At 36.8% G+C, this 27,647-nt stretch overlaps 5 protein-coding genes across 11 annotated transcripts; 3 read left to right on the top strand and 2 right to left on the bottom strand.

Annotated features, from left to right (window-relative positions):
- Positions 1-483: 483 nt before the first annotated feature.
- On the top strand, positions 484-7,360 carry LOC111439601 (kinesin-like protein KIN-12F). The gene is made up of 15 exons (XM_023077232.1): positions 484-887; positions 972-1,034; positions 1,156-1,290; positions 1,480-1,563; positions 1,812-1,937; positions 2,218-2,277; positions 2,385-2,438; positions 2,527-2,619; positions 2,725-2,820; positions 2,990-3,138; positions 3,252-3,401; positions 4,129-4,258; positions 4,363-5,283; positions 6,126-6,878; positions 6,971-7,360. The coding sequence occupies exons 1-15, from the start codon at positions 588-590 to the stop codon at positions 7,220-7,222; spliced, it is 3,366 nt and encodes a 1,121-aa protein (XP_022933000.1). The 5' UTR covers positions 484-587; the 3' UTR covers positions 7,223-7,360.
- Positions 7,361-8,326: 966 nt separating this feature from the next.
- On the top strand, positions 8,327-12,302 carry LOC111440058 (mitochondrial import inner membrane translocase subunit TIM22-2-like). The gene is made up of 5 exons (XM_023077459.1): positions 8,327-8,673; positions 10,771-10,835; positions 10,967-11,039; positions 11,119-11,172; positions 11,829-12,302. Exons 1-5 carry the CDS (start codon positions 8,496-8,498, stop codon positions 12,068-12,070), a joined length of 612 nt encoding a protein of 203 aa, XP_022933227.1. The 5' UTR covers positions 8,327-8,495; the 3' UTR covers positions 12,071-12,302.
- Positions 12,303-13,544: 1,242 nt separating this feature from the next.
- On the top strand, positions 13,545-18,391 carry LOC111439705 (probable WRKY transcription factor 20). Of its 2 annotated transcripts, none has more exons than XM_023077274.1 (6): positions 13,545-13,983; positions 15,492-15,659; positions 16,224-16,773; positions 16,883-17,048; positions 17,158-17,316; positions 17,653-18,391. In XM_023077274.1, the coding sequence occupies exons 1-6, from the start codon at positions 13,774-13,776 to the stop codon at positions 18,134-18,136; spliced, it is 1,737 nt and encodes a 578-aa protein (XP_022933042.1). In that variant the 5' UTR covers positions 13,545-13,773; the 3' UTR covers positions 18,137-18,391. The 2 variants fall into 2 exon arrangements, with proteins under 2 accessions (XP_022933042.1, XP_022933087.1); XM_023077319.1 differs by lacking the exon at positions 13,545-13,983 and adding an exon at positions 15,034-15,215.
- Positions 18,392-18,452: 61 nt separating this feature from the next.
- On the bottom strand, positions 18,453-20,995 carry LOC111439887 (scarecrow-like protein 21). Of its 2 annotated transcripts, none has more exons than XM_023077369.1 (2): positions 20,901-20,995; positions 18,453-20,323 (listed from the first exon to the last, which is right to left on the bottom strand). In XM_023077369.1, exon 2 carries the CDS (start codon positions 20,127-20,129, stop codon positions 18,531-18,533), a length of 1,599 nt encoding a protein of 532 aa, XP_022933137.1. In that variant the 5' UTR covers positions 20,130-20,323; positions 20,901-20,995; the 3' UTR covers positions 18,453-18,530. The 2 variants fall into 2 exon arrangements, with proteins under 2 accessions (XP_022933137.1, XP_022933157.1); XM_023077389.1 differs by lacking the exon at positions 20,901-20,995 and adding an exon at positions 20,495-20,894.
- Positions 20,996-25,139: 4,144 nt separating this feature from the next.
- LOC111442262 lies at positions 25,140-27,518 on the bottom strand. Of its 5 annotated transcripts, none has more exons than XM_023081494.1 (5): positions 26,922-27,518; positions 26,796-26,845; positions 26,631-26,712; positions 25,720-25,802; positions 25,140-25,433 (listed from the first exon to the last, which is right to left on the bottom strand). In XM_023081494.1, exons 1-4 carry the CDS (start codon positions 27,145-27,147, stop codon positions 25,756-25,758), a joined length of 405 nt encoding a protein of 134 aa, XP_022937262.1. In that variant the 5' UTR covers positions 27,148-27,518; the 3' UTR covers positions 25,140-25,433; positions 25,720-25,755. The 5 variants fall into 5 exon arrangements, with proteins under 5 accessions (XP_022937262.1, XP_022937933.1, XP_022936477.1 ...); XM_023082165.1 differs by having other exon boundaries at positions 25,741-25,802; XM_023080709.1 differs by lacking the exon at positions 25,140-25,433 and adding an exon at positions 25,452-25,585.
- Positions 27,519-27,647: the final 129 nt, after the last annotated feature.

Below are 27,647 nucleotides of genomic sequence, written 5' to 3'. Positions count from 1 at the left end.
TATAACCCATCACAACTCTATCTTAATGTTAAGATTATTACTCAAATTAAGAGTATTCGACCTTAATGATACGTCGTAGTTTGTGAATTTTTTGTATTTGCGTTTTATGATATTTCAGTTATTAACGTAATAGGTATCATATATATATATATATATATATAATTTTTTAAATAATTTTAAACAACCTGACAACTCAATCCAACTATCAATTTGAAATTTCGAGTTGGTTTAAAAAATTTCTCCAACTCGACCCGTGTATGTCATTATTTTTAAATTTCAATAACTAAATTAAATTATTGAATTATTTTACAATTAGATTTAATTAACTTTATTAATTTTCCATTCCGAAAAAACAAAAGAAAAAAGAAAAGATGTGTAGGGGCATTTTCGTCATTTTAATTCAGCAATTCAAATTGTTTTCAGTTTATAACGGTCAGTTCATAATCATTTGCTTTCTTCTTCATCAAAGTTCTTCGCTTCCATTTCAAAATTTGAACTCTGTTTCTTTTCCCTCTCTCTCTCTCTCTCGCAGTATTTGATCAATCTCACTCTCTTTCGAAGCTTCAATTTGTTCATAATCAGAAACAATGAAGTCAAATGCAGCAGAATCAATGGAGACTGGTTTCTTGGGAAGTATATCCGCTTCTTCCTTCCGCAACCTCCTTCCTCGATCCATGTCTTCTAAGAAAAAACACAATTCCTCCCTTACCATGAAAATCACGAAATCAAGCTCTGAAAATACGCCTCCTTCTCACCCAAATATTCCGCCCAAGGACAACGAAATCTCCACTTCCGTTTCCAAGTCCGAATTCCGGAATTCCCACAACGATGCCGCCGCTCTAGATTCCAATCTCGATCAATCTGCATCTCAGCCGCTTAATTTCAAGGTACGCCTATTTTCTTCTCTAAATCTCACTTCAATTGAAATATCTCCACTGATTTTTTTTTTTTTTTTCATGATGAACTCTTAGGATGAAATCGTTCAATCAGACAGACAGGATGAAATGCACGCCACTCCTGATTCACCGATTAAGGTATAATGAAGTTTACAATCAATTCACTCTGTAGATTTATGATTTTTCTTTTTCTTCTTTTTGAATATGTGGTGAATTTCTTGTTCTTCTTCTTTGGCGGCGGCGGTGGATTTTGAAATAGGTTGTGGTAAGAATTAGACCTAACGATATAGAAGAGGAAGTGGACAGGACGGTGAAGAGGATCTCTTCAAATGAATTGGCATATGGAGACCGTAAACTGTCTTTCGATTCGGTTTTCGATTCAGATTCGAAACAGGTACGGTGGCGCTTGATCATTTCTCTTTATGAATCCGAACAAAGTTAGTTTGCTGTCTTAGTTATTATTAATTTAGAATTTAAGGCAGTCTGTTTGGAAGAACGAATTAAATCTTAGCTTGTTCTACTTGAAGTAAAGATGTGATTTGTAGCAGCTTTGATTCTCAAGGCATTGTTGGTCTTGTTGTAGGAAGATATCTTTCAGAAGATCGGAATTCCGCTAGTCAAGGATGCGTTGGCTGGTTATAACACTTCCATCATGTCATATGGTCAGGTAACTGTTGAGGATTGTGGGACGGGAGTGAGTCCCACGTTGGCTAATGGGATGTTCATGAGTTTATAAGTAAAGAATACTATCTCGTATGAGGCCTTTTGGAAAAATCACGAGAGCATATGCTTAAAGTAGACAATATCATACCATTGTGGAGGGTCGTGATTCGTAACTATAACAATTGACTCTATGTCTTACACAAATTCTTTCATATCAATATTTACCAGTTACTTGTATTGGATCTTAAACAGACGGGAAGTGGCAAGACATTCACAATATGGGGTCCTCCAAGTGCTATGGTTGAGGATCCTTCACCTTCTAGTAACCAAGGCCTTGCTCCTCGCATCTTCCATCTGCTGTTTTCCGAGATTCAAAAAGTAGGTATCCATTTCCTTTTTATTTAGTCAATTAGATTAGATAACTCTGTTTTTGTCGTGGGGTGTGTTGAGGATTATTGGAAAGGAGTACTTCGCTAATTAAGGGGTTGATCATAGGTTTATAAGTAATGAATATATCTTCATTGGTACGAGACTTTTAGGGAAACCAAAAGTAAACTCATGAGAGCTTATGCTCAAAGTGGACAATATCATACCATTGCGAGGTTGGTGCATCCTAAGATATTGTTTACGACTCTTATTATCTGGTTATCCAACTCAGGAACAAGAGAACTCTGAAGGAAAACTGATAAATTATCAGTGTCGTTGTTCTTTTATAGAGGTACTCATTGTTTTCTTAACACTGATTGTGCTATTTGTTCTTTTCTAATCTATGTATCTGTCACCTATAAGATCTCAAGCCCTTTTTTGGATTGATTCCCATTCCAGATATTTAATGAACAAATTGGGGATTTGCTTGATCCATCCCAGAGGAACCTTAAGGTTAGAACGTGTTTCTTCAACATTACTTTGTCATTGATATTTTAGACATCTTCTGAGCAATGATAAATTTGTGGCAATATTTCACCAGATAAGGGATGATGCAAAGAATGGACTGTATGTGGAGAATGTCACAGAGGAATACGTGACAAGCTATGATGATGTAACTCAGATTCTCATCAAGGTTGATAATCGAAACTAAGTTAATATTTTTTGAAGTGTGCTGTTTTATTTTCTACCTTTCTTCCTTTGTTCTTGACCATTTGCTTACTATTTTATCTATGTACAGGGCCTTTCGAGTAGAAAAGTCGGAGCAACCACTATAAATTCTAAGAGCTCTAGGTCTCATATTGTGTTCACTTTCATCATCGAGTCGTGGTGCAAGGTACCTTGATTCTAGAGTTCAATTATTAGTTATGGAGAAAACGTGTAATTAGTTAGTGTTTTGGTTAGTTCTTCTGTTTCGGAACTCTTATCATTTCTTGTGATTTAGCTGGTTGTTGAGACATTCAAATTAGAATCTGCAACATATAATATATAATCATCGGATGCAGGAAACTTCATCCAAGTATTTTGGTAGTTCAAAGACAAGCAGAATCAGCCTTGTTGATCTTGCTGGATTGGATAGAAATGTTAACGATGCCATGGGTAGACAATCCACAAGAGAAGGAAAGAATTTGAAGAAGTCGATGTCCCGTCTCGGGTATGGGAAATAATGACTGATGGAGTTTCTAGAGTTCATTCTGTACTATTGACAATGGAAACGACTAATTTCCCTGATTATTATTCCCTGTTGCTTTCATAACGTTGGTGCAGGCACTTGATCGATATGCTAACTAAAGAAAACGAATTAAGAACATCTGATGATCGTTTGTACAGAGGTTCGTGCTTGACCCATTTATTAAGAGAGTCATTGGGGGGCAATGCCAAGCTCACAGTTATTTGTGCTGTCTCTCTTCATAGTAGGTACTACATATTTTATAAGTTGCTCTTCTCAAAGAACCCTTAACTTTTAGCATATCTGCAAAAAAAAAAAAAAAAAAAAAAATTATACTCCTACGTTTCACCAAGAGATATCATCAGCAAGTTTACTCTTCTGAATGAAAATATTATTCTGGCGTGAATGGATATTGATTATGTAACATCTCACATCTATTGAGATTAGAGAGGGGAACAAAACATCCTTTACGAGGGTGTGTAAACCTCTCCAGATGTGTTTTAAAAATCTTGAGGGGAAGCCTAAAAGGGAAAGCCCAAAAAAGACAATATTTACTGACCATAAGCTTGGACTGTTACAAATGGTATCAGAGCCAGACACCAAACGGTCACCAAGGAGACTAGCCCTAAAGGGGGTGGACACTAGACGGTGTGCCAGCGAGGACGCTGGGCACCGAAGGTGGTGGATTTTGGGGGGTCCCACATCAATTGAAGAGGGGAATGAGTGCCAGCGAGGACACTGGTTCCTGAAGGGGTAGATTGTGAGATTCCTTATCGATTGGAGATGAGAACGAAACATTCTTTATAAAAGTGGACTTGAGCAGTTACAAATTACCTAGATTCACGTAATATAATATGTTTTTTCCTTTGCTCTCACTCAGATAGTGTTCAATATTGTAATAGCTTACATGGAAAATAGGTATCATCTTGAAACATGTACATGAATATTAAAGTAGCTTCGATTATTTAAATGCAGCTATTCAGGTGAAACATTAAGGACGTTAAGATTTGGACAACGTTTGAAGTCCATTAAGAATCAACCTATCATAAATGAAATCAAAGAAGACGAGGTTAATGATCTGAGTGATCAAATTCGTCAACTAAAGGTATTAAGTTCTACATGTATTAGTTCATCCATTCTTGGAATTGACTTGTGAGTTTGAAGTAGTTTGCTAATTCAAACCAAAATCTATGTTTTGGCCGATTGCAGGAAGAACTTATAAGAGCAAATGCCAACTCAGGCACGTCAGATCAAAATAGTGGTTGCTTTCAAGGGCCTAATGTACGAGATAGCCTAAACAATTTAAGACTTAGTATCAACCGCTCTCTGATTTTGCCATGCATTGATAATGATACAGACGAAGAGGTTAATTGTGATGAGGAAGATATGAGGGAATTACATCAGGAACTTGATAAGTTCCAGAGATTTTCTGAAGAGAACTCGAATAAAAGAGATTCAATAAAGTTTTCCTCTGTCGGAGAAAGTTTTGATTCATATTCAACGAGTGATGATGAAGTAAGTTCTCCCCAAACAATTGAAGAAATAAACCAAGAGGAGGAACACCAGGATGAAGATTTTCATGAGGACAAGATTATTTTACCAGAAATGGTTCTTGATCCTGTGAATCGAAGGAGTATTACTGTCAGCTCACTCTGTCACCTTCCTAATCTTGAAGATCCACCATTATCTGAGTCTCCAAAAATTAGAAATTCTCAGAGGAAAAGTTTGGCTGTTGCACCGAGTTTTAAAGATGTACTGAGGCAGTCACTGAATCAGAGTAAGAACTTAAGATCCTCACTGCGATCCAGCAATAAATTTGAGGATCACACTGAGTCCTTAGCAGCTAGTCTTCAAAGAGGTCTGAAGATAATTGATTATCACCAGCAGCAAAGCTCACCATTAAATAAATCTACAGTATCCTTCTCGTTTGAACACTTGGCGCGAAAATCATGTCAACATATTGACAAGCCTATGTCTTCTCCCCATCTGCTTTGTGCAACTTGCCAAAGAAAAATTACAGAGAATGACATCAATGAATTCCCGAGTAGCTCGAGTGAAGTTGTAGCAGTAAACCAATCCAGGCTTCTCAATGCTGTTGTAGGATTCAACGACGGAGATGATCTTGAAAAGGTACACACTTCATTAAGCAGATACATGTTATTTACTTTCATCCGCTCCACTAGATTTTCTCCAACAGTTAAAGAGATTCTACAGGTTTTTGTAATATAACGCGAACAAAATTATACACAGGAACTCAAATGAAATGTGCATATGGTATACAGTAGTTTAGAGGGAGGAAAAATCATACACAAACTTATGGTACCTTATTGTTGGAGGTGCTATAGTTATTTAACAAGCTTATGGAATAGTGTAGATTATCTTAAGTTTCTTGTTAGGAATCCCAACTTTCCACAATTGTATGATATTATCCACGGCTTTGATTTGGACTTTCCTAAAAGGCCTTGTACCAATGGAGATGTATTTCTTACTTATAAACCTATGATCATTCCCTAAATTAGCCAACATGGGACTCCCTCCTAACAATCATCAACAATCCTCCCCTTGAACAAAGTACATTATAGAGCCTCTCCTGAGCTTAATTGAGGCTCGATTTCTTTCTCTAGAGCTCTCGAAAAAAATACACTATTTGTTTGACACTTCAGTCACTTTTGACTACACCTTTGAGGCTCACAACTTCTTTATTCGACATTTGAGGATTTTATTGACATGACTAAGTTAAGAGCATGACTCTGATACCATGTTAGGAATCACGACTCTCCACAATGGTATAATATTGTCCACTTTGAGCATAAACTCTCATGACTTTACTTTGGGGTTTCTCAAAAGGTCTTATACCAATGGAGATGTATTTCTTACTTATAATCTATGATCATTCCCTAAATTAGCGAATGAGACTCCCTCTCAACGATCCTCAGTACTTCTGACATTCAATATTGTGTGGAACTTAGCAGGAGACTGTACAAGAGAAATTTGAAATAAAGGAAGTGCAGGAGGTTCAAGACAAAGGAAATGGTTTCACGGATGTGTCAGAGAAGGAAGAACTTCTTAAAGAAATCCATGCTTTAAAGAGCAAGCTACAGACCTTTGCTGATGTTTCTGCAAGCAAGTCAACTGACAAGTTGAGATCCTCGTTATTGTTATCATCACGCTCCATCCAACTCAGAAAAAGCGGTCAAACCATCGATGAGGAGGAACTTGAAAAAGAAAGGGAGAGATGGACAGAAATGGAGAGTGAATGGATATCTTTAACTGATGAACTGAGAGTTGATTTGGAATCGATTCGACAGCGTGCGGAGAAGGTCGAGCAGGAACTGAAAATGGAGAAGAACTGCAATGAGGAGTTGGAGGATGACCTTCATAGATCTGTTCTAGGACATGCTAGATTCGTTGAGCATTATGCAGAATTGCAAGAGAAATACAATGAGTTAGCTAGCAAGTACCGTGCCATCATGGGAGGGATAGCCGAGGTGAAAAGGGCAGCACAAAAGGCCGGTTCCAAAGGCCATAGTTCTTCTCGCCTTTATAAATCTCTTGCTGCAGAGCTTTCAGCTCTGAGATTTGAGAGGGACACAGAGAGAGAATTCTTGAAAAAGGAAAACAAAAGCCTCAAGCTTCAACTTAGAGACACGGCTGAGGCTGTTCATGCTGCTGGGGAGCTTCTTGTTAGGCTTAAAGAAGCAGAACATTCAGCATCAGCTGCAGAGGTAACTGTTCTTATTAATATTCCGTTCATATATGAATCCATGATTGTTTCTTTTAGAGGTATACATGATGATATTGTGTTTATAAAACATAGGAAAAATTTAGAACAATTAAGGATGAAAACGAGAAGTTGAAGAAACAAATGGAGAAGCTCAAAAGAAAGCACAAGATGGAGATGATCACAATGAAGCAGTATCTTGTAGAGAGTAAGTTGCCTGCTGCTGCTCTCGAACCGCTGTATCGCGATCACTCCGACGTCGGAACCGACAAGAGAGCGTCATGTCTGGAGGATGATCAAGCCTGGAGATCAGAATTTGGAGCTATATATCAAGAACAGCACTACTAGCTATCTAGTTTGAACCAAATGCTATCAACTTTGGTTTGTAGAAGCGAGAGACCCTACTTGGGTCATGTGAGATTGGTTTTTTATTGTAATGTATGAATGATTCTTTAAGATTGATTAGTGTCATTATTTATCCACAGTGTTTGCTTGTTTTGGTTAAACAAGGAAAGTCTCGTGGGTCAAAATCGCGCTCTTGTGGTAACGGGAAAGTGATTGCACGACATTGTTCTAACCTAGCAAACAAGTCAACGGTGAGAAATTTAGACGTCGTTGTTAGGATCGATACCAGTTGTTAGCTCTGATACCAATTGTTCGAATTGCTCAACAATGCACACTCGATCAAGATGAATACAAAGAATAGGAGAGAGAAAATACAAAGAGGAATATTGGCAAAACGTTTTATTATTGATGGTTTCAGTATGTACAACAAGAGAGAATACAGAGAAAGAAGAGAAGTACATCTAAGAGCACATTACAAATGTATATCTATCACATCTTTATAAAATATCTACTCTATATATATCTGTCATATCTTTACAAAATATCTTCCAATTATATCTCTACCAGATCTAGGCATCAGACTCCATGTCCCAATAGTGGACCATAATAACATATCTTTGGGTCTCGGGTTACGTTTGAGAGAAATGTTTTAGAACACTTGAGCAAGGGAATACATTTGAAAACGTTTTGAAATAATTGAAAAAAGCAACATTATATGACTATAAGCAAATAAAGGAACATCACGGCTTAAATAGTTTATAACTAAGGTTACGAAAAAGTGACAACCAGTCATATTCCCTATTTTGGGGGAATTTTAGCCCCCGACGGGTGTAGACATGATTTTGGTAAACGGTCATACACCCCTATATTAGCCCAACAAGAAACAGTAAAGACCTATCTAAGATGAAAACATATAAAAAAGTGTTGGAATGAGCCTGCGGTCATAGACAACACATCTTGTGCAAGCATGATCGGAACATCCGACATTTTAACAAAAATAAATAAATAATTGGATAAAAATGAGTATTAATCTTAAACAAAATGATACTAAATCACATCAATGAGAAACGGTGTCGTATTGAGATTGGGATATGTTAGTTGTAGCCAATCGGTTAACCGGGAAAGTGATGACACAAACGACAGGTGTGAAAAAAGGCTAAATAATCGCTATCCGTTCGTCAAAGAAGAACAGAGAGCTTCGAATTCTGCACTCGGAAGATTGAGATTGAAAAAGGTGTTTAGCAGAGCAGAGTGAGGAAGATAGTGAATCGCAGCCATGGCGGATTCTTCAAGGGACGAGTCATCTGACGCTGAGTTCGAAACCAATCCTTCAGACAGCCCTAATTCCTCCGACGCCATAGTTCCCTCCTCTTTTGGTGGCCCTGCTCTTTGTCTTTTCCGGTTTGCTGGCGACTCCGCTGCCGGAGCCTTCATGGGCTCCATTTTCGGCTACGGTCTCTTTCTTTCTCTTTGTGTTAAGAATGTCTCCTTTGTTTTTCGTTTTACATGTTTGATTGCTGGTTTAGTTTTTGAAATTGGGATTAGCTATGAGAATAAACGAGTTAGTAACCATTGATAGCTAATGCGGTTTAGTATTCTGCTTTAACAGACTAATTATAGCAATAGATGGAGAATAAACGCCTAATTTGCTTAACATAGGAAGCCAAGCTGGAGCAGTAAGGGTTTAGTAATCATATTAGCAAGTTGAAACTGGCTCCAAACTGGATAGAGCTTAATAAAATCATTCAAAGTAAGAGCACTAAAACAGGACGAGATCAAGGTAAGTTAAGATCACCTAGTAGTATCAGTATGCGTACGATTGGACTTCCAAGAAACCATGGAATTCCAATCATTGGATTGCAAGACTAGAGCCAATCAACATCCACAAAAGCTTTTATGAACAACCATTAGATGAGTTGTGAGTGGACGAGCAGTAATACAATGAACAGGGGAAGATATATTTGGCACAAATGTGTGCATATGGTTGTTGATTAGAGAATAATGAATTGAAGAATCATCAACACTTAGGATCATCGTTGGGTACATCGAACTTCAAATTTTTATTACTAGGTATAAAAATTGGGTTAGATCTGCCGGACGAAGCATAACTCAATTGGTTAAGGCATATATTGTTTACTAATAAGTCATAGGTTTGAATCGTTGAGACACAAGGAAAAACAAAAGGGAAAAAAATTAACTTAAGTTGAAGAAGCCAATATTCTCCAATAGTTGCAAACAGTAGTTTCCTCAAAGAAAGGAAGATGCGACGAGTCTTAAACAACTCCGAGCTGAGAAAATAACCGAAAAAACCAATATCTTTAAGCTGAAACTAACTATGGAGCAAAAGTTTAACCATATAATAGTATCTTGACGAGGACCGCTTACGGTAATATCATCAGTGTACACCGACAATGCTACATAGGAGCAAACTGAACCATGAGTTAGCAAGGACTAATCGGCCGTGGACTAATAAAAAACAAGGGAAAGTAGTACATGAGAAAGAGGCGTATATACCTCCTCAAACATGACTAACTTCGAGTTGTCCAGGTTTCACTAACGAAATTGATTGGAAAACGTGTTCAGGAAGAGCAACAAGCATGTTTAGAATGGTTCTCTAAGATTGAAAAAGTGTTATAGAATACCTGATATGGCTATTTGCACAAGAATCAATTATCGATGTACTAATCGAGTCTCATTTAGAAACACAGTTAAAAATATGATCTGCTATATGAGATATAGAAGAACTAACCATATCTTCATTATTGAAGGAAGATAATGATAGATGAGTCTGAAACGGGTGAGTTCCAGTTTATCGAATAGGAAATATGAGTAAATCGGGGAAGATTTGCGAGCTTCCTTCTCTCCCGAGACTCACCCTAGTCCAATACTACCAAAAAAAATGTACTAATGGTGTTTCCTACTCCTAATATGTCAGCTGTCCAAATAACTCACATTCCATGGGACTCACACTACATTATGCATAATACTAGTCAGGAGGGCCACCCCTCACTTCATTACTGAAAAACATTTTCAGAATTGGGGTCTATCAGAAACATACTTATTAGCTGATGATCTTGAATAAGAGTAAGACAACAAAAAAACACAAGCTCTGGATTCTTTTCAGGAGCCATCCCGATCACATGATTAGTGTAAACCTTCTACGTATTTAGTAGATTAGGTGAATAAGAATTTTGTTTATGGTTATCACCTGATAGATAATGTGAATCTTGTTACAACGGTCTACTTGAAAACCTTTGATCCCATAATTTGTACAAATCAGTCTTCTTTCTTAGGTGGTTTATCAAAATTAGAAGGTTGCTGTTTCTTAATAATCTAAAAATTAAGAAAGCAAGGGGCTCTAAATTGATCGTTTAACGAACAACTTGTTGCTTCTCTCGTGTAACCAGCAAAAAAGCCTTATTTGTTGGCAGTCCGATTGTTAGCATAGGTATCATTGAATCATAAGAAAAATTATGATACCAATTTTTATTTTCAGTTTTTCTAGTTAGCCATGTACTAATAAAACTTAATGCATTCTGAGTATCCTTTAGGTTCGGGATTGATTAAGAAGAAGGGCTTCAAAGGATCATTTGCAGAGGCTGGATCTTGTGCCAAGGTGTGATTATTGAAAAAGAATACTGGAGTGTTTCACAATGAATAAATTTCATTACTGGTTACTGCTCTTTGAGGCTTTTTAAGGACTAATTTTGTTCGCTAATCTTTTGTTAATTGCAATTTATGAATCAGACATTTGCAGTTTTGTCTGGAGTACACAGTTTGGTTGTTTGCATGTTAAAGAGATTGAGAGGAAAGGATGATGGTGTGGTAACTTCACTTCGGAAATATTCGTATTTGGCTGTTTCGATCCCCTTTCTAATGATGTTAACTCATTTTTGTAGTTATTAATGCTGGGGTAGCCGGATGCTGCACTGGTTTAGCTCTAAGTTTTCCAGGTAGTAACCTTTTCAACTGGCATCTCACTTCATTCTGTGATTACGTTTTTGGTGGCATCTGGCCTCTTTGTATGTTTTAATTCCATTCGAACACGTAAAGAAGTAGACAACACCTTATATGCCTCAGTTTCCACCATGGTAGCTCGTCGGCTCGAGCGACTCTTCAATTAATTTATTACGACTTGATTGATATTGCATTACTCCGAATTTTGATTTGGGTTAAAGAAGCTGAGTGTGAGTTCCCACATTGGTTGGAGAGAGGAACGAAGAATCCCTTATAAGAATGTGAAAACCTCTCCCTAGTGAGTGCGTTAAATCTTTAGGGGAAACCTGGAAGAGAAAGCCCAAAGAGAACAATATCTACTAACATTAGACTTGGGCGGTTACAAATGGTATCAAATCTAGACATCGAGCAGTGTGCCAACGAGGGCGCTGGTCCCCAAGGGGGTGAATTGTGAGTTCCCACATTGGTTGGAGAGGAGAACGAAGCATTCCTTATAAGGATGTGGAAACCTCTCCTAAGTGGACGCGTTTTAAAATCTAGAGGGGAAGCCCAGAAGGGACTAGTGGTGGGCTTGGACTTGGGCTGTTACATTGAGACGTACATCACTGCTACTTCGAATTCCTATATGTAAATGGAGGCTTTTGTTTCACAGGTGCTCCACAGGCTCTTCTTCAGAGTTGCATCACTTTTGGAGCGTTTTCGTTTATACTCGAGGGCCTTAACAAGCAGCAGCCAGCGTTGGCTCATCCCGCTTTCTCGAGAAAGAGACGTAATATGGAGAGAAATCATCCTCCCTTAGTTTTGCCGCTTCAATTTGCGCTTCCAGCTGAACTTAAAGGTGCATTTTCTGCATTCTGCAAGTCCTTGGAGAAGAGCAGGAGGAGCAGCTGGTAAGACCTCATCCAGCTCTCTTTTAACATCTTTTGCACAAGACAGTCGTATTAATGCAAATTTGTAGCTAATGTTTAAAAGAGTTTGTTGCAATTTGAATGTAATTGTGCACTTTTGGATGGCTTATTTGAAGCAATGTTTTGCTATCTTCTTGTTCGTCAATGCGGTCTAGTTTCTGGCTAAGTTACAGATACTTGTTATGCGTTCGTACTTATATATATATATTTTGTGTGTATACACATATATGTTTGGATGTATGTTATGTTATGTATGATGTATAATATGTACATAGATGAATAGACATTTTGGCGACTTCGGTGCATATGTTACATACAAAGCTACTTCGAGTGGAGTTTCGATTACTTTTGGATATGTTTCAAACATTGTTGTTAATATTAATTGTCTATGCGAGATTTCAGGAAAGGAGAACCAAACACTTTTTTATAAAGGGGTGGAAACCTCTCCTTACCAAACATGTTTTAAAAATATCGAGGCTGAAAGGGAAAGCCCAAAGAGGATAATATCTGCTAGCTGTAAGCTTGAGCCGTTACAAATAGTATTAGAGCCTGACATCAGGCGATGTGCCAGCGAAGAAGCTGAGTATTGAAGGGGGGTGGACACGAGGCGGTGTGTCAGTAAGGACGCTGGGCTTTTAAGAGGGTAAATTAGGAGGTCCCACACCGAGCCAAACACCAGGTATCAAAGCCAGACACTAGACGATGTCCCATATTTGGGTCGTACAAATGGTATCAGAGCCATACATCAGGCGATGTGCTAGTGAAGAAGCTGAGCCTCCAAGGGGAGTGGACACGAGGTGGTGTGACAGTAAGGACGCTGGGCTTTTAAGGGGGGTAAACTGGGAGGTCCTACATCAATTGGAGAAGGGAACGAGTGCTAGCGAGGACATTGAGCCTTGAAGGACAGTATGAAAACCTTTTCCTAACCAATCCATTTTAAAAAACTTTGCAGGGACTCTTGATGATGACGATATCTACAAACGGGGGGCTTATGAATTAATCTCGGTGCGGTTAATTTTTAACAATTATTTATTTATTTATTAGAATCCAAAATTTAAGGGAAAAACTTTTAATAATAGGCTATGATTATATCTCAATCACTTTAGAGGATTTGTCTTTATCAATTAGGCCAACAAGCATTTAGCAAAAAAAAAAAAAAAAAAAATCTTTATATACTTTATGGATAACTATTTTTTAAAATTTTTCTTAAAAAAAAAAACAATTAAACTTACAGTCAAATGTAAAAAATAAAAAATAAAAATAAAAATTATTGCCTTACTTAAAAAAAAGAAAATTATTTATTAGAATCTTTTTATGTGTTACTGATTTAATTATTTAGGAAAAAATAAATTCATGTTAAAAAAATTAAAAAACTAAATATTTATTGGAGCACAAAAAATAAAAATAAAAAAATAAAAAATAAAAAATAAAAAGAAAAGAAAAAGAGGAAAGGCTCATCAAAGTCTGGAACAGTCGCAGTGTTCCACTTTCTCTCTCTTTTTCTCTGTTTTCTGCTTCTCTCTCTGTTGCACAACTGTTCGCCCTAAATGGTCTGAATCCAAAATTCCAGAGCTTCAATTCACGCCCCAACTCTGCCGGAGCTCCGACAAATGACCTTTCTGCACTCACCTTCTTCCTCCCTCCTCCTCCATCTCCTTTGACTTTCTTTCTTCTTTCTTCTCTCCGCTCATGGACCCCACTGATGCCGACCTCGCCGATCCTTCTCATGCCCGTCTTTCCGTTTCCTCTGAACCTTCCTCCGCCTCCGCTGCTGGCGCCAAGTACAAGCTACTCTCTCCGGCTAAGCTCCCGATCTCCAGGTCCCCTTGCATTACCATCCCTCCCGGTCTCAGTCCCACTTCCTTTCTCGAGTCTCCCGTTTTGCTCACCAACTTGAAGGTAGGTCTGCTTCCTTTTCTTTCTCTTTGATTGTGTTCATTTTGTTTCCAATTTCTGGGATTTGGGGTGTTAGAACAAGGGTTTTGGAATTTGGGGAACGAGGGTTTCGATCGGATTTTGTTACTTTTTGTTCATTATTTAGTAACAGTGAGCGGTACTTTAGGTAAACGAGGTTTTGAAACTTGGAGTCTCTGAGTTTCTTTTGATTTCCTAGGCGTTGATGGGTTTGTGAAGATAACTGCAAAAATGCTTGAGATTATGGTCTCTTTGAAATAGCTTTCAATTTTGAACGGTTTTCTCTTCGTACTCTTCTTCAAATTTCTCTCAACTTGTATAGAATTGCTTTGCTTTGTGTTGTTGTTTGTGGTAACGATTGACGAATTCCAGATGAACAAATTGATAATTTATGATTTCCTATCACTGCTCCGTCCCCTTCTGGTTGAACAGAGGGTAGCTAGGGGTTGTTTGACGTCATATAGCTCTTATTTGAGCATTTGGTTCGTGGTATATGCTTAATTAGGGAATTTTAAAGAACATGACTGATGTGATTTAACACTATTGTTTAGTTGTCCAAGCCAAAATTCCTCTAACTATCTTTGTTGGTGCGCTTGTAGCTGTTAGACTTGCAAGCTCATGGCCATTAGATATTTTATTTGGGTGCTTGAGTGTCTGGGACCTGTTGATTCTGATTCCTGCTCTTAGAGCAGTCCTCTGCATTGGGTGGCTCCTTTATGCCCGTGTGCGTTATTCCATAAAATTGCTTTAGGGAATAATGCTGTTGTAAGTTTGAGGGAATAATTGTGTTCTCTTTCTAACTCTCAACCCTTATACTCTCATTTGCGTCAGTGTGGGTTTTTCACAAAATGAATCCACCTTTTCAGTGTTGCTTCAGCTTTTTATTCATCTTTGTTTCTCTTGTCACGATGCATGTACGAACCCGAACTTTTTCTATTTGTCTATATATATGGAATGAGTAAATGAATCTGGTTAGAGAAGCGTGTTGCTTTTGTGTAATATGCTTCCATGGCATGTAAAAGAGACTGACATGGTGAAGAATACAGATGGGCATAGACAGAGACACTTAGTTGATAGATAATATCTTTGATCACTTGGAGCTTATGGGTCTCTTTTATGCCGCTGTCTTTACGAGTCCACTTCGCTATGTATTTGCTCTGTTGAGATCGAAGAATGTCCTGCCTCCACCCTAGTGTTATATTCGATTAACATATGCGGTTAAGTTAGAGATCATCATTTTTGTTATGTTAGATGGTTGAGTTATATTGAAATACTTTTATGTGGAACAGTTTTCATAATAAAGAATCTATATTAGAATTGTCACCGCTGCTGCACGTTTCATGGCTTTTGTCTTATCAATGATACGAGGAAAGAAACTTTTATATTTCTTTTGGTTATGAATAATATTATCAATTTATGTTTTTTTTTACCTAACTTGCTTGCATAAATTAGCCGTCGTTGACAAGGCTTTTTGAAATAACTGTCATGTGCAGGTAGAGCCTTCTCCGACTACCGGGTCCTTTACTAAGCTTCCAATGGCACACGACTCCTCTAGCTCAGCTATTTATTCAATGACCACCATGGCTTTCTCAAATACGCATGCCTCAGACGAAGGAAGATCCAGCTATTTCGAGTTCAAACCTTATGCTGGACCGAATATGGTACTTCCATACTAAATTTTCAGTTTGTTAATTATTAGGGTAAATATATCAATGGTCACTAGGTAACTCTCAATATAGTTATTAATCTTTTTAATTTCACCCTCAATTTGCTCAAATTTCTGAAATTGTTAAAACTTGTTAACCATCAGCTTATGTATCCCTAAACTATGGTTTTAACTTGTCTAGACGCATGAACATGCCACTCAGATCTTACTTGACACATGAACCCAACTCACGCATTAGCTAAATCAAAATTTTCAAGTGGTGTAGCTAAATGTCATGCTCATGAGTGCAACTATGTTAACAAAACAATAATTTAATGACATTCAACTTTCTATATGAAAATATTTTTTTTGCTAACGTATTTAGTGTAATTATTATTACATTAGTCAAGAGGGATCGATATGTCTAGGTTATGGAGAAAATGTCAGAAAGTTGAAGTTTTGTCATGTCAGCTTCCACATGTACTTGGTAGAGCCTGGAATTATAGTTTAACCTAGTAATAAATTAGTAGTATTCTATCGATTTAGATGCTTTTTTCCTAATATTTTCATCTACTTTAAGGTTCCTGCAGATTTGAGTCATCGGAAAGGCGAACAATCCAGTGAAGTTCAAGTTCAGGGCCAACCTCAACCATTTACTGCTCTGCCCATGACTAAAAGTGAGATCAACGTCAATTCTAATGATTTGAGTCGGTCGACTCAGATGGATACAGTTGCCTCGAGGGCTACTGTTCCTGAAGTTGATGGAGACGATTTCAACCATAGTTTGAACACAAATACCAGGGTTCAGCCCCCACAATCTGATCCAAAAGCCAGTGGCATTCAAGTAGTTTCTGATAGGTTATCTGATGATGGATATAACTGGCGTAAGTATGGACAGAAGCATGTTAAAGGGAGTGAATTTCCGCGTAGCTATTATAAATGTACCCATCCTAACTGTGAAGTGAAAAAACTCTTCGAACGCTCTCACGATGGGCAGATAGTCGATATTATCTATAAAGGTACCCATGATCATCCTAAACCTCAGCCAAGTCGGCGATATTCTGCCAGTGCTTCTATGAATGTTCAAGAAGATGGGCCTGATAAGCCTTCACCTTTAACTGGTCAAGATGGTAGGGAACCAAACTTGTTTACTTAGTTTCAGTTTTTAGTATTTCAAAAGTCTAATCCTTCTACAGAGTTTTAAGTATGGTTGTTTTATCTATTATATTCTCATTTCAGACAGGTCCTGCATAATATATGCTCCGGTGGTGCGTACCATTGAGCCAAATGGAACTCCAGAACCATCCCATGCTGCTAACGATAGCATGGCCGAAGGCGTAGGAACAACTCTGCCACCCAGGAGTCATGATGAGGTTGACGATGATGACATATTCTCGAAGCGGAGGTGTATACTCATTTACAAGTTAAAATGTTCTCAAGTATTTTGCAAAATCGAAAATAGCACGTAGTGTTTTGTAGTACTGTTTATGAGTTAACTGTTAAAAATTCATCAGGAAAATGGAACTTGGAGGTTTTGATGTCTGCCCAATGGTTAAGCCGATCAGGGAACCACGTGTTGTGGTTCAAACTCTAAGCGAGGTTGATATACTGGATGATGGGTATCGCTGGCGTAAATACGGCCAGAAGGTAGTGAGAGGAAACCCGAACCCAAGGTATGTTTACTATCACACTCGTTAATAGTAATATACATTCAAGTCATAACGTTGTCATATATATCGCTCTGTTGATATTATTTGATAAAATCCATTAGAGCTTGCGTGCATAAAGATGTTCGAAAAAAATGATATGTTTGTACTAGCTCAATTCTTTTGCATTTGTATGTAAATTTTAGCTACAATAATACCATATAAATCAGTTAAAAACTCTCGAGAAGTCGAACGAGATGGAGTTTCCCAAGTTTTGTAGAAAATCGTTGTTATTAGTCATTCCTTATCTGTTGCGCGCCCTTCCAACTTGGCGGTTCTGTGTTCTGAATCTCTGATATGCAGGAGTTATTACAAGTGCACAAATGTTGGATGTCCTGTTAGAAAACATGTTGAAAGAGCATCCCATGACCCAAAAGCTGTAATAACTACATACGAGGGGAAACATAATCACGACGTTCCCACAGCAAAAACGAGTAGCCATGAGGTCCAAGGCTCATTGACAATTGCACCATCAAGGTATAGACTTGAAGAGAGTGACACCATAAGCCTTGATCTTGGCGTTGGCATTGGCGCCGGTGGTGAGAATAGATCGAACGAATACAGGCAGGCATTTCATTCCCAACTTGCTGAAAACCAAAATCCAAATGGCAATTTCAACTTCGAAATAGTTCAAGAAAACTCACCCCCAACCTATTTCGGTGTTCTCGATCGGGGTATAAGCCAGCACGGATCAAGAGAGAGTTTGAGCGAAAGCCGCACCATGTCGCTAAACCATTCCTCTCACCCATATCCTCCTAGCATTGAGAGAATACTAACAGGGCCATAAGTTTCAAGCTGTGAAAACAAAGATGCTGCTGTTTTTTTTTATCTCCTATATTGCTTTCTTTTCATGTGGATGATCTAGGACAGGACAAAAGTGAATATGTGGAATATTAGAGTTCTCTTATGTTGGGGCTAAGCCTTAGTTCTCAGTCAATACATGTAAAAATATGATATGAACCACCTGGTTTTATTTGTTTACACAGAAGATGTATCTTTACAATGTAATTCTAATACTGAAAATTCAAGTATTAGACAAGAACCCTTCTTGTTTTGCGTTATGATAGTATGCATATCAGTAACTATAGCAATCAGATTCTATAAACTCATAGAAAAGATCATCAATATTGCTTATCTTCATAGGTTGAAGTGGAAACTTACATTTTACAACTAAGAAGGTGTCATATCCAAGCACTAGAGGTAACCAGATTTTGATTCAACCAGCCAAGATATAGGGCTCCATCCCTTTCTTCTAGCGTGTACTTGTCACAGTAGTTCTTTAGCAGTGCTTCAATTGTAGCGTTGACAAAAGGGCTTAAAGGGTGTGGCTCAAACCCTGCCATGAGGAACCTTGATCTCCACTTTCCAAGAAGTTCATGACGTTCGACTCTTTCGGCTCCCTCACATGCCACTATATTAACGATGTCCCGAGCTAAACAGTGCTGCTCGACATTGATCCGCTCCTTGTGCTCTCTTGGAAGAGTCATATCTATGGACTCGAAAATGGCAGTATAATAGTTCAATGTTTGGAGAAAACGGGGAAAAAAGGGAGCTGTATTGTTGTTCGACTCTTGCTCGACAACGGTCACAACTTTTGGAGATAAGCTCTTGACGAGTCGCAGGATTCGATCCCGATGATTCGGACTGCCGACACTTTCATCTGTCATATGGTGCAGCACCAAGGCAAAATTCACAGCAATGGCCTCACCTGGTTGAACTTTTAGATCTTCTAGTTGAATTTCGGAAGCAGAGCCTGCAATTCCATGGAACTCAAAGGGTACCATCAATGACTCTGCCAAATTCGACAACCTTTTCGCTACAATCTCGACGCCCCCTCCTCGAGAAAATGCTGAAGTAGAATCATCTATCCCTGTGATAGTAATCTTTGGGGGCCCTCCAGGCCGATTCGCAAGAGCTTGCATCAATGTCATCCACTGATTTCCCTGACCTATCTGGAAATCAATTATGTGAACTCTATTTTCACCTTTTATGGCTTCAGCAATTGCCCCATTTGCTGATAGGTACCCGAACTTGAAATAAGGGCAAACTTCGTAGAGAATGTTCATGTATGAGAGCAATTCAGAGCCTATAGGCTCTTTACATCTTAGTGCCTTGTAGATAGTACTACCTGAAGAAGCTGTCCTTGCAACAAGTGCCTCTAACAAGTAAGCTCCTAAACGTTGGATTGGCTCACCCGAAACCGAGACCATTCCACGTAACTCAGATATCAACCATTCTCCAGCCAACATATCATTTTCTCCTATTGCTCGAGCACAAGCACAAAGCATCTCTTTCAAATCCCTTCTAGAGATTATCTCAGCCACATCTTTCCACCCTGCTTCTAGCTCAGATAACACAGGATTGACTGGATTAGAGACAGAATAGACATCAAACATCTCTGAATCTGGTCCAAGGATTGCAATCTCCAATTCCCTGATCTTGTGCCTCAAGTCATCATCAGCATCATCTGTTAAGCAAGATCTACTGACAGGCGAGCCACGGTTGTTGTCAGGAGAATAATACGGTTCTAACGGGTATGAATGGCACTCTTGGTGTGAAGGGCTTCCATTAGATGTGAAGCTAACAGTAGAAGAAGAATTTTGAGGTGGGTAACTGCTAGTTCCCAAGGACGACTCAAGGTTGCAATATGGGTTGAAAGCCTCAGATGGTAAGTGATTTTGGTTGATAGGAGGCCAGTAATAGGATCCAGGTTCTTGCTGTGGCTGTCCATAGAACCTGTGAGATTGATCTGAAACCTTCTTTCTTGAAGCTTCTTGCATTGAAGGTTATATTTCTAGCACAAGATTCACCCCAGAGCAATAACAGGACACTTTTGTGAAAAGAAAAATGATCTAAAACTTATTACAGACTCTCTTCTTTCGTCACCAAAATGTCTCTGTTACTTCAATACTCCAAGAACAATAGTTTCCTTTCAAAATTCTGAAGAAATGTGGCCTAAGACGCCCTATGTAACCTAACCAGAAAACAGAGAATGAAGGTAAGATATCATGGAAGAAGAACGTATAAGATTGAATTTCTGTGCTACCACAAAAGATTCTGAAGCATTGAAGATCCTTAAGCTATGTATTGTGATCAGATGTTAAAAGACATTGCAGATATTGAAGATATTCCTTATTAAGCTCACCGCAGATTCAAACAAGCAACCTCTAGGCGATTATGACGCCGGAATCCTAGCCAACAAGGCAGCCCTTAGGAGAAAGAAAAACTCGTTCTGTCTCCCTTTGATACACAAAATTTTAAACCCATCGACTTCATTCGAAGTAGAAAATGCATGGAAATGAGGGAAAATCTAGGTCTAACCAGCCAAAATCATGAAATGGCGTAGAAGCAGTCGAAAGCAAGACAAGATCTGAATATTTTCAAGCAAAAGCAACTAAAAAAAGAAGGAAAAGATCGAAAAGTGAATACCAATTGAATCAAAAAGGGGAAATCAGCAATCTGAGCTCAAAAATTCAATCCACAACTAAGATTTCAGTTGAGAAACAAGAGAAAGAAAAAAAGTTGAGAGAAGTAAAGAAGAAATACAATACCCAGAATCCATGGCCGGAGAGAAAGGTCATTGAGTTCATGAACTGGGATGAACCTTCACTTATCAACAATGGCGATCGATCCTATTTATTCTTTTTTTTTTAAATAATAAACCAATGTTCACATTTATTCATTTATTTATTTTGCTCTATAAAATTTTAAATATATATATATATATATATATTATTAAATAATTTATTAAAAATAGATGATAATATTAAAAGTAACTTTTTATATTAAAAAAATAGTGAAAAGGTTTAGACATTTAACTTAAATAACAATAATAATAAAATATCTAATTAATATCATTATAAAATTTTAAATTATATCAAAATTATTTATTATTATTGTTATATTACAAATACAAAAAATTGGTTAAATTAAAAATGTATTAAACATTGTGAATATTTCTTAACTAAATAATAATAATAATAATCTCACCCATTAAATTTTTAAAACTATTTTTATATTTTTATTAAATCCAAATTTTGGATTTTAAGTTTTAAAAAAATTATATTAAAATATTTTAAATTATAGTCATAATAATTATACAAAACTTATAATAAAATATGCTGATAAATTAATTGAAAATAATTTATTCTTAATTTTGTGTTGATTTATAAATATATGATAAAGTATTATTAGAATTTAAAATAATAATTATAGATTTAATACAAAACATAAAATTCAAATTGAAAAATGGATTAATATATTGTTTTAATTAAAAAGTTAATGAAAAAAAAAGCGTTCCCACGTGGGAAGTTGGTCCACACGTTTTTAGACAATAAAATTAATAGCGTACCAATCTTTTTTTATTTTCTCAATTTTCAACGTCATATATTTTATCGTATTATTTTATTTTGAAAGATGTTTGGACTATTATCGAAAAATTTCTTATTTATTTTTGTAGGATCGGGACAAAAATTTCCCGTAAAGAAGTTGTGGAGATCGAGTTTATCACGGATAATATGGTCTTTCGTTTAAGCGGGACAAGGACAGTGTAAAGCGGGAAATTGGGCAGGGACAGGGAATATAATCTCGTCTCTGACCTCATTTATTTAAGGGAAAAAATGTTCTTTACTCCCTCCCCATTTCTCATCTAAACGGGGAATCTTCTCCCTACTCGAGGCAGGTCCCCATAGAATCCTGCCCCTCTCCCGAATAATATAGACATCTTTAATTTAATCATTTATTTGTCTCCCGTTAATAACATAATAAATATAATATAGACATTTATTTTTCTCATTTTTTATTTATAATAATAATAATTATTATTATTTTTTAGCTTAAAAATGTTACAAAGGAGATGAATTATTAGAGCTAAATAAATGGTTATTAGTTATGGTTGTAGCTACCACAAAAATCATTAACCATGTCTCTTGTTGTACTATGTTGTCTCAACCAGACAACGTGTTCTTTCTTAAAATGGGAATGTCGTACTTATATGTTAACCTACTTAATTATTTAAGACAGGAAGTACATAAAATTAAATTCACGCTTTAAGCCCAGCACATGTGTTGTCTCAATAATCGAGACGTTGTGAACTCATTTTTTGTGTATGAACATTAAAAACGTTAACGTGTGTTATTTGTATGCCTTATTTATGTTAGCTTTGCTAGTTTTACCGGTTTGTTCGTCTATTTTTGTAGACATCGAGCAATTTGGAGCTATCTTAAATATTTTAGAAGAATTAGGAAAGTTAAAGGAGTTATTTGGACACAAATCGAGCAATCGTCTTAAGAGAAGATATAGCTAAGTAAAGAATCGTCTCAATAATCGTCTTGTAAGGGAACATATGGCCACATACTAACCGCCTAAGAAGAGGGTTCTCGATCGATTCCTAGGGTTCGATAGTCGTAGCTCAATGGATAGGAGAATGCAATAACTCATTCTCAACTCAACTAAGCCACCTACTACAACCGAGATGACTCGACCTTACCTAGTGACTCCTTCAAAAGGTTGATAGTACCAAGTCGAAATTGGTTAGGAATCGACCGTGATATATTGAAAGATGGATTAAGAAAAATAATATAAGAAAGAAAAATATTCTCCAACATTTGACCATATAACTCGATTTTGAAAATACTCTCCACAGATTAACCTCCATCGGACTATCAACCAAGGTGCAAAGGGCAAGCGACGCTCCATACAACGAGAAGTGACAACGCCATTATAACGACGACATCACCATCGCTGCATGCATCCCCAAAAATCATCCAATTAACAAACGTATCACCCTAACAAACGAACATATCAATTCATCGACAGGGTCAATCATGAGCTGACCCAGGACTCGTCTAATAGTCTTAGACCCACCTAATGTTATCAAACACTTAAGCTTTGAACAATCCAACCCTACGCCAAACAGCATACAAGGAATACATTGACCATTCACTCATTGAGCTTGAATGACAACCGAAGACTACACACAGTTGGCACTAGTTCCATAACAAGGATATGATACGATATGATACGATACCCGAACCTTGTAAAAGAGTTATAAATATTGGGAGTCCACCTTCACGAAAAGATATAAAAGACCTTACCACTGATCAACTATTGACCACTCTAACCACATCAAAACATGTGACACATAACACGAGGTCGATGCTCGAATTATCCTCTTGCACGTTTACGGGTTAGTTACAAATCAACTGCTTTTCTTTCATTTATTAACACGATATTATTTGGAAGAGCTAATACCGACCATTGGTGACATAACCGGCTCGAAGAGGAACCAATTTTCTTAATTTATATCAATCATTACCATAAACATTTTGGTCTATTATTCTAAAACCTACTTCTTTTGACTTTAATTATTCCAATATTTAATTTATTTTGACCAAATTTCCACGTGTTTTCAATGCTATTTTTCTTTTTCTTTTGTCTCATAAAATATTCAACCTTGTCTCATCTAACTAATATGCTTTAATTAAAATAATAATAATAATAAAGTTTCTAACTTTTCCATTTTAATATTTTAATCTCTAAACCCAATTATATAATTAAAAATATAGTTTTTATATTTATCATTTAAAATTATTGAAAAATCTACCATATGGACTAAATTGCTATAAATTAGGAATAAATTATGAATTTTTTTTTTCTTTCTTAACCAAATTAAATAAGTATATAAATTGAAGGATGAAAATATAATTTAAACGTAAATTATTATTATTATTATTATTATTTATCTTTTGTGATTATCCACGTGTGCAGCTATTTTCAGAATCTACGTGGTATAATTAAGCCAGTAATATGTTTCCACGTCAAACATTGTTGGAAGAATTGCTGAAAATGGTCAAAGTCAAACATTGTAATCACATTTGTCGTTGCTCTGTTACAAATTCACATTGCTTCTAAGAGTGGATTAGTGACGTAAGCAGATATGTCATGTGGTTGTAATTATTATTATTATTATTTTTTTGTCTCAATTCTTGCTCCGTTTGAGCTTTTAAATATTTAAAAGACTCAATAATCTAAAAAATTCGATTAATTCATTCAATTCACATAAATTGAATTTTTAGATCATATAGTTAAAATTTCATGAATTGAGTTTATTACGGTCTTAATTTTTTAAAATATACACACATAAATAAATAAATAATATATATATATTAATGTTTTACTTTTATTTTAAATAAATTATTCAAACAACCAGAGTTAATTTATTATTTAATAACAATTTTTTTTTTTAAAAAAAAAATTTACCAACAAAATTGAATCTAAAAATATTATAAACTCAATCCAGAAAATAATATAAAAATAATCATGGTAACAAATGAAGTTAAAACATCTAATTTAGTACAATATTTTGTTGACGTCGTATTATATATTTTTTTTTTATATTATGGGTTCTCGTTACTTTATTTTAAAAAAAATAAACCACTTTTTTTTTTTTTTTCCTTAAACTTATTATCAATTTTTCTAAACTTTTAATTATTTAAAATTAGATCTAAAACTTAGATTCGTGTAACAATGTTAATGTAAAACCTTAAAAAGTGTTACAATTTAGGCTATTTAAGTCAAATGGGGTTGAATATTGATACCCTTCTTGTCATTGTCAATTAAAGAGGTCTGTTGGCTTGAAAAATAAAAAAATGGTAATACATTTCTTTTTTTCTTTTTATCCGCTTTGTTCTATTATGAAAAATATGAAAATTTCCAGCAGAGTGTAAACATTGTCCGAACCCATTGAAAAGATTTATATTTGTTAGGTCTAAATTGCGTAGGGTGTACAAACAAACCTCCCCCTATTTCAATGTTATTATTCTGTCTCTTTCTTATGTTCGGTATCAAAGCCACTCGAAGTCGAATGCCTCACCCGCACCTACTTCGTCGCACCAACTCCCTCAAACACAAGGGAGCGGGCACTGCTCTCAGCCTGTTGTAACACCAAAACGAAACTACATACCGGAAGATCATTCATTACCTTATTTCTAGAACAGAATATAGACATTGGTACAACAGGGGGTTCGAGAGACCTTGAGCGACACATCGTAATTTATGCTAACCTCAGCGTACCATCGTGATTGCTAAAAAAGAATGATACATTTGTGAATGCGTTATCATACATAATGCTAATGGAAATCAGTCAGAGATTACAATTTCTGTTTTCCAACGTCCCCTTAATCCTAATCAAACATGCTTGAGTCTGCACATCTCATGTGACAAAGAGCGAAAGGGCCTAATAAAAAGAGATTTTACAGCTTTCTTGTAAAAATAGGCTGATGCTAAAATTTAATCCTGAAACTTATGCACTTGAATTCAACAATTGACGACTATCAACATTAATGAGCATGTAAGTAATTGTAGAATTACCGGGCTTTAAAAGAGACGTACTAATGATTGTCTTCTTTAGCCCGAAAAGAATCGCCTCCACGACTGCCATGGCAAAAAACCACCTGCCAAACCTATAAATGTCAAGAGGGGGGAAGAAGAAGAAGAAGCTTGCTAACATAATACTCCGTTAGGAACCATGACTCTCTACAATGATATGATATTGTCCACTTTGAGAATAAACTCTCTTGGTTTTACTTTTGGTTTCCCCAAAAGGCCTCATACCAATGAAGATGGTATTCCTTTACTTATAAACCCATAATCAATCCCTTAATTAGTCGGTGTGGGACTCCTCTCCTAACAATCCTCAACATACTCTACCTATTAAAGACCTATACCCCAACCTAGAGTAGCTAGGTGGGGAAGTAAAATTAATCCTTGTTCATACATGGGCTTCTCAGGTACGAAATGAGCCACTTCGAATAGGTTCATTGCTCCGGCCTAGAATACGATTAATCCGGCATGGGCTACATGAGCCCCCAATAGTTTACCGGATAAATTGATAAGTCTTAAAATTTGGTTGTTCTTGTTTATTCCCCCATAAAATTTAGTTTATTTGTGTTTTTTCCCCTTCTTGTTTAAACATTTTCAATCTAGTTTAAAATTGGTTCATGATAAGCTGGCTATATTCCATTAGGCCAATAAATAAGATAGGAAAACCCAAAATTTCTGGCAAAAGTTTAGGGGAATTTTAATAAAACCAAGCCAAATTTGTTCGAGGTGGCTTCCTATCAAACAATATTAACATTCTCTCAAGCAAATGATAGGGTTAAAAGATATTATAATCTAAGAGACTAAATTCAGCAACAGAGTTATCACTATATCCTGAAAATGTTCATAGAAACACTTCAAAAACATCGAACAAAAGTACTCAGATATGGAAGAATTAATACCGCATTCAGGGCAACGGAAGTAGTCTTTGTCCATCAAAACAAGCCCCGAACCACCACATTCTTTACATCTCTTCTGAGCCACCTGCCAGTTTCATTCCCAAAGCTAAGAAAAAGAACCAAAAAAAACAAGACAAAACACAAGTAATTCCAAATCCCTAAACTCACAATCCTCTTGCTGAACTCGATTCCGGCCACCACGAACGGGGTCACTCCAGCTACAACCAAAATCGCCATCCATCAACCAGATTTAGATAAAAACAATCAAACATGAAAATCATTGATTCATATTACCAATCGCTCCCACGACAATCTGCCAAGTGATTTCAACCTGAGTGGGATCGGCTGCTGCTGCTGCAAGCGAAGCGCCATCAATGGCCGCAAACGTGGGCGTTCGTCTCCGCTTATTGAGCGAATTTGAACGCAGATTGAGGGGGAAAGGAGAAACAGGACGAGGGCTGGTATTGGCTGTGGGAGGGAATCGGAAGGGAGAGGTAGAAATTGGGAGCAAGGCTTCCATGGTTCGGTTGGAGAAAGGAGGGAAAATTAAGGGAATAAAAGAGGAAATAGTTTGTTGATCTGTTTGGGACACGTTGCATTTACCAGCCAACCACCAACTTCACCTGTGGTGTCAAGCCCGCCCCCCTATTACCCGACACTTCTTAAAAATTATTTATTCACGAAGGGGTTTGCTACCTCATCCATTCACAAAGGGGTTCGTCATCGATCTCCGCAACATATTGCGAGATTATGAGATCAAGCACGGGCAGCAATCACAGGCTACTCGACTTCTGCGTTCAACATAGACTTCACAAAAGGGTTCGACATCGATCTTTTCAACATATTTTCAGATCATGAGAAAGAATATCATTGCCTATTACTGACGATCTTTTCAACATATTTTCAGATCATGAGAAAGAATATCATTGCCTATTACTGACGATCTTTTCAACATATTTTCAGATCATGAGAAAGAATATCATTGCCTATTACCGACCTCTTTCACACTTTCAACGCAGT

The sequence above is a fragment of the Cucurbita moschata genome, unplaced genomic scaffold (genome assembly GCF_002738365.1).
Source record: "Cucurbita moschata cultivar Rifu unplaced genomic scaffold, Cmos_1.0 Cmo_Scf00001, whole genome shotgun sequence".
NCBI lineage: Eukaryota > Viridiplantae > Streptophyta > Magnoliopsida > Cucurbitales > Cucurbitaceae > Cucurbita > Cucurbita moschata.
Note: the sequence above shows the minus strand (reverse complement) of the source record. Positions and strands in the feature narration are given on the sequence as shown.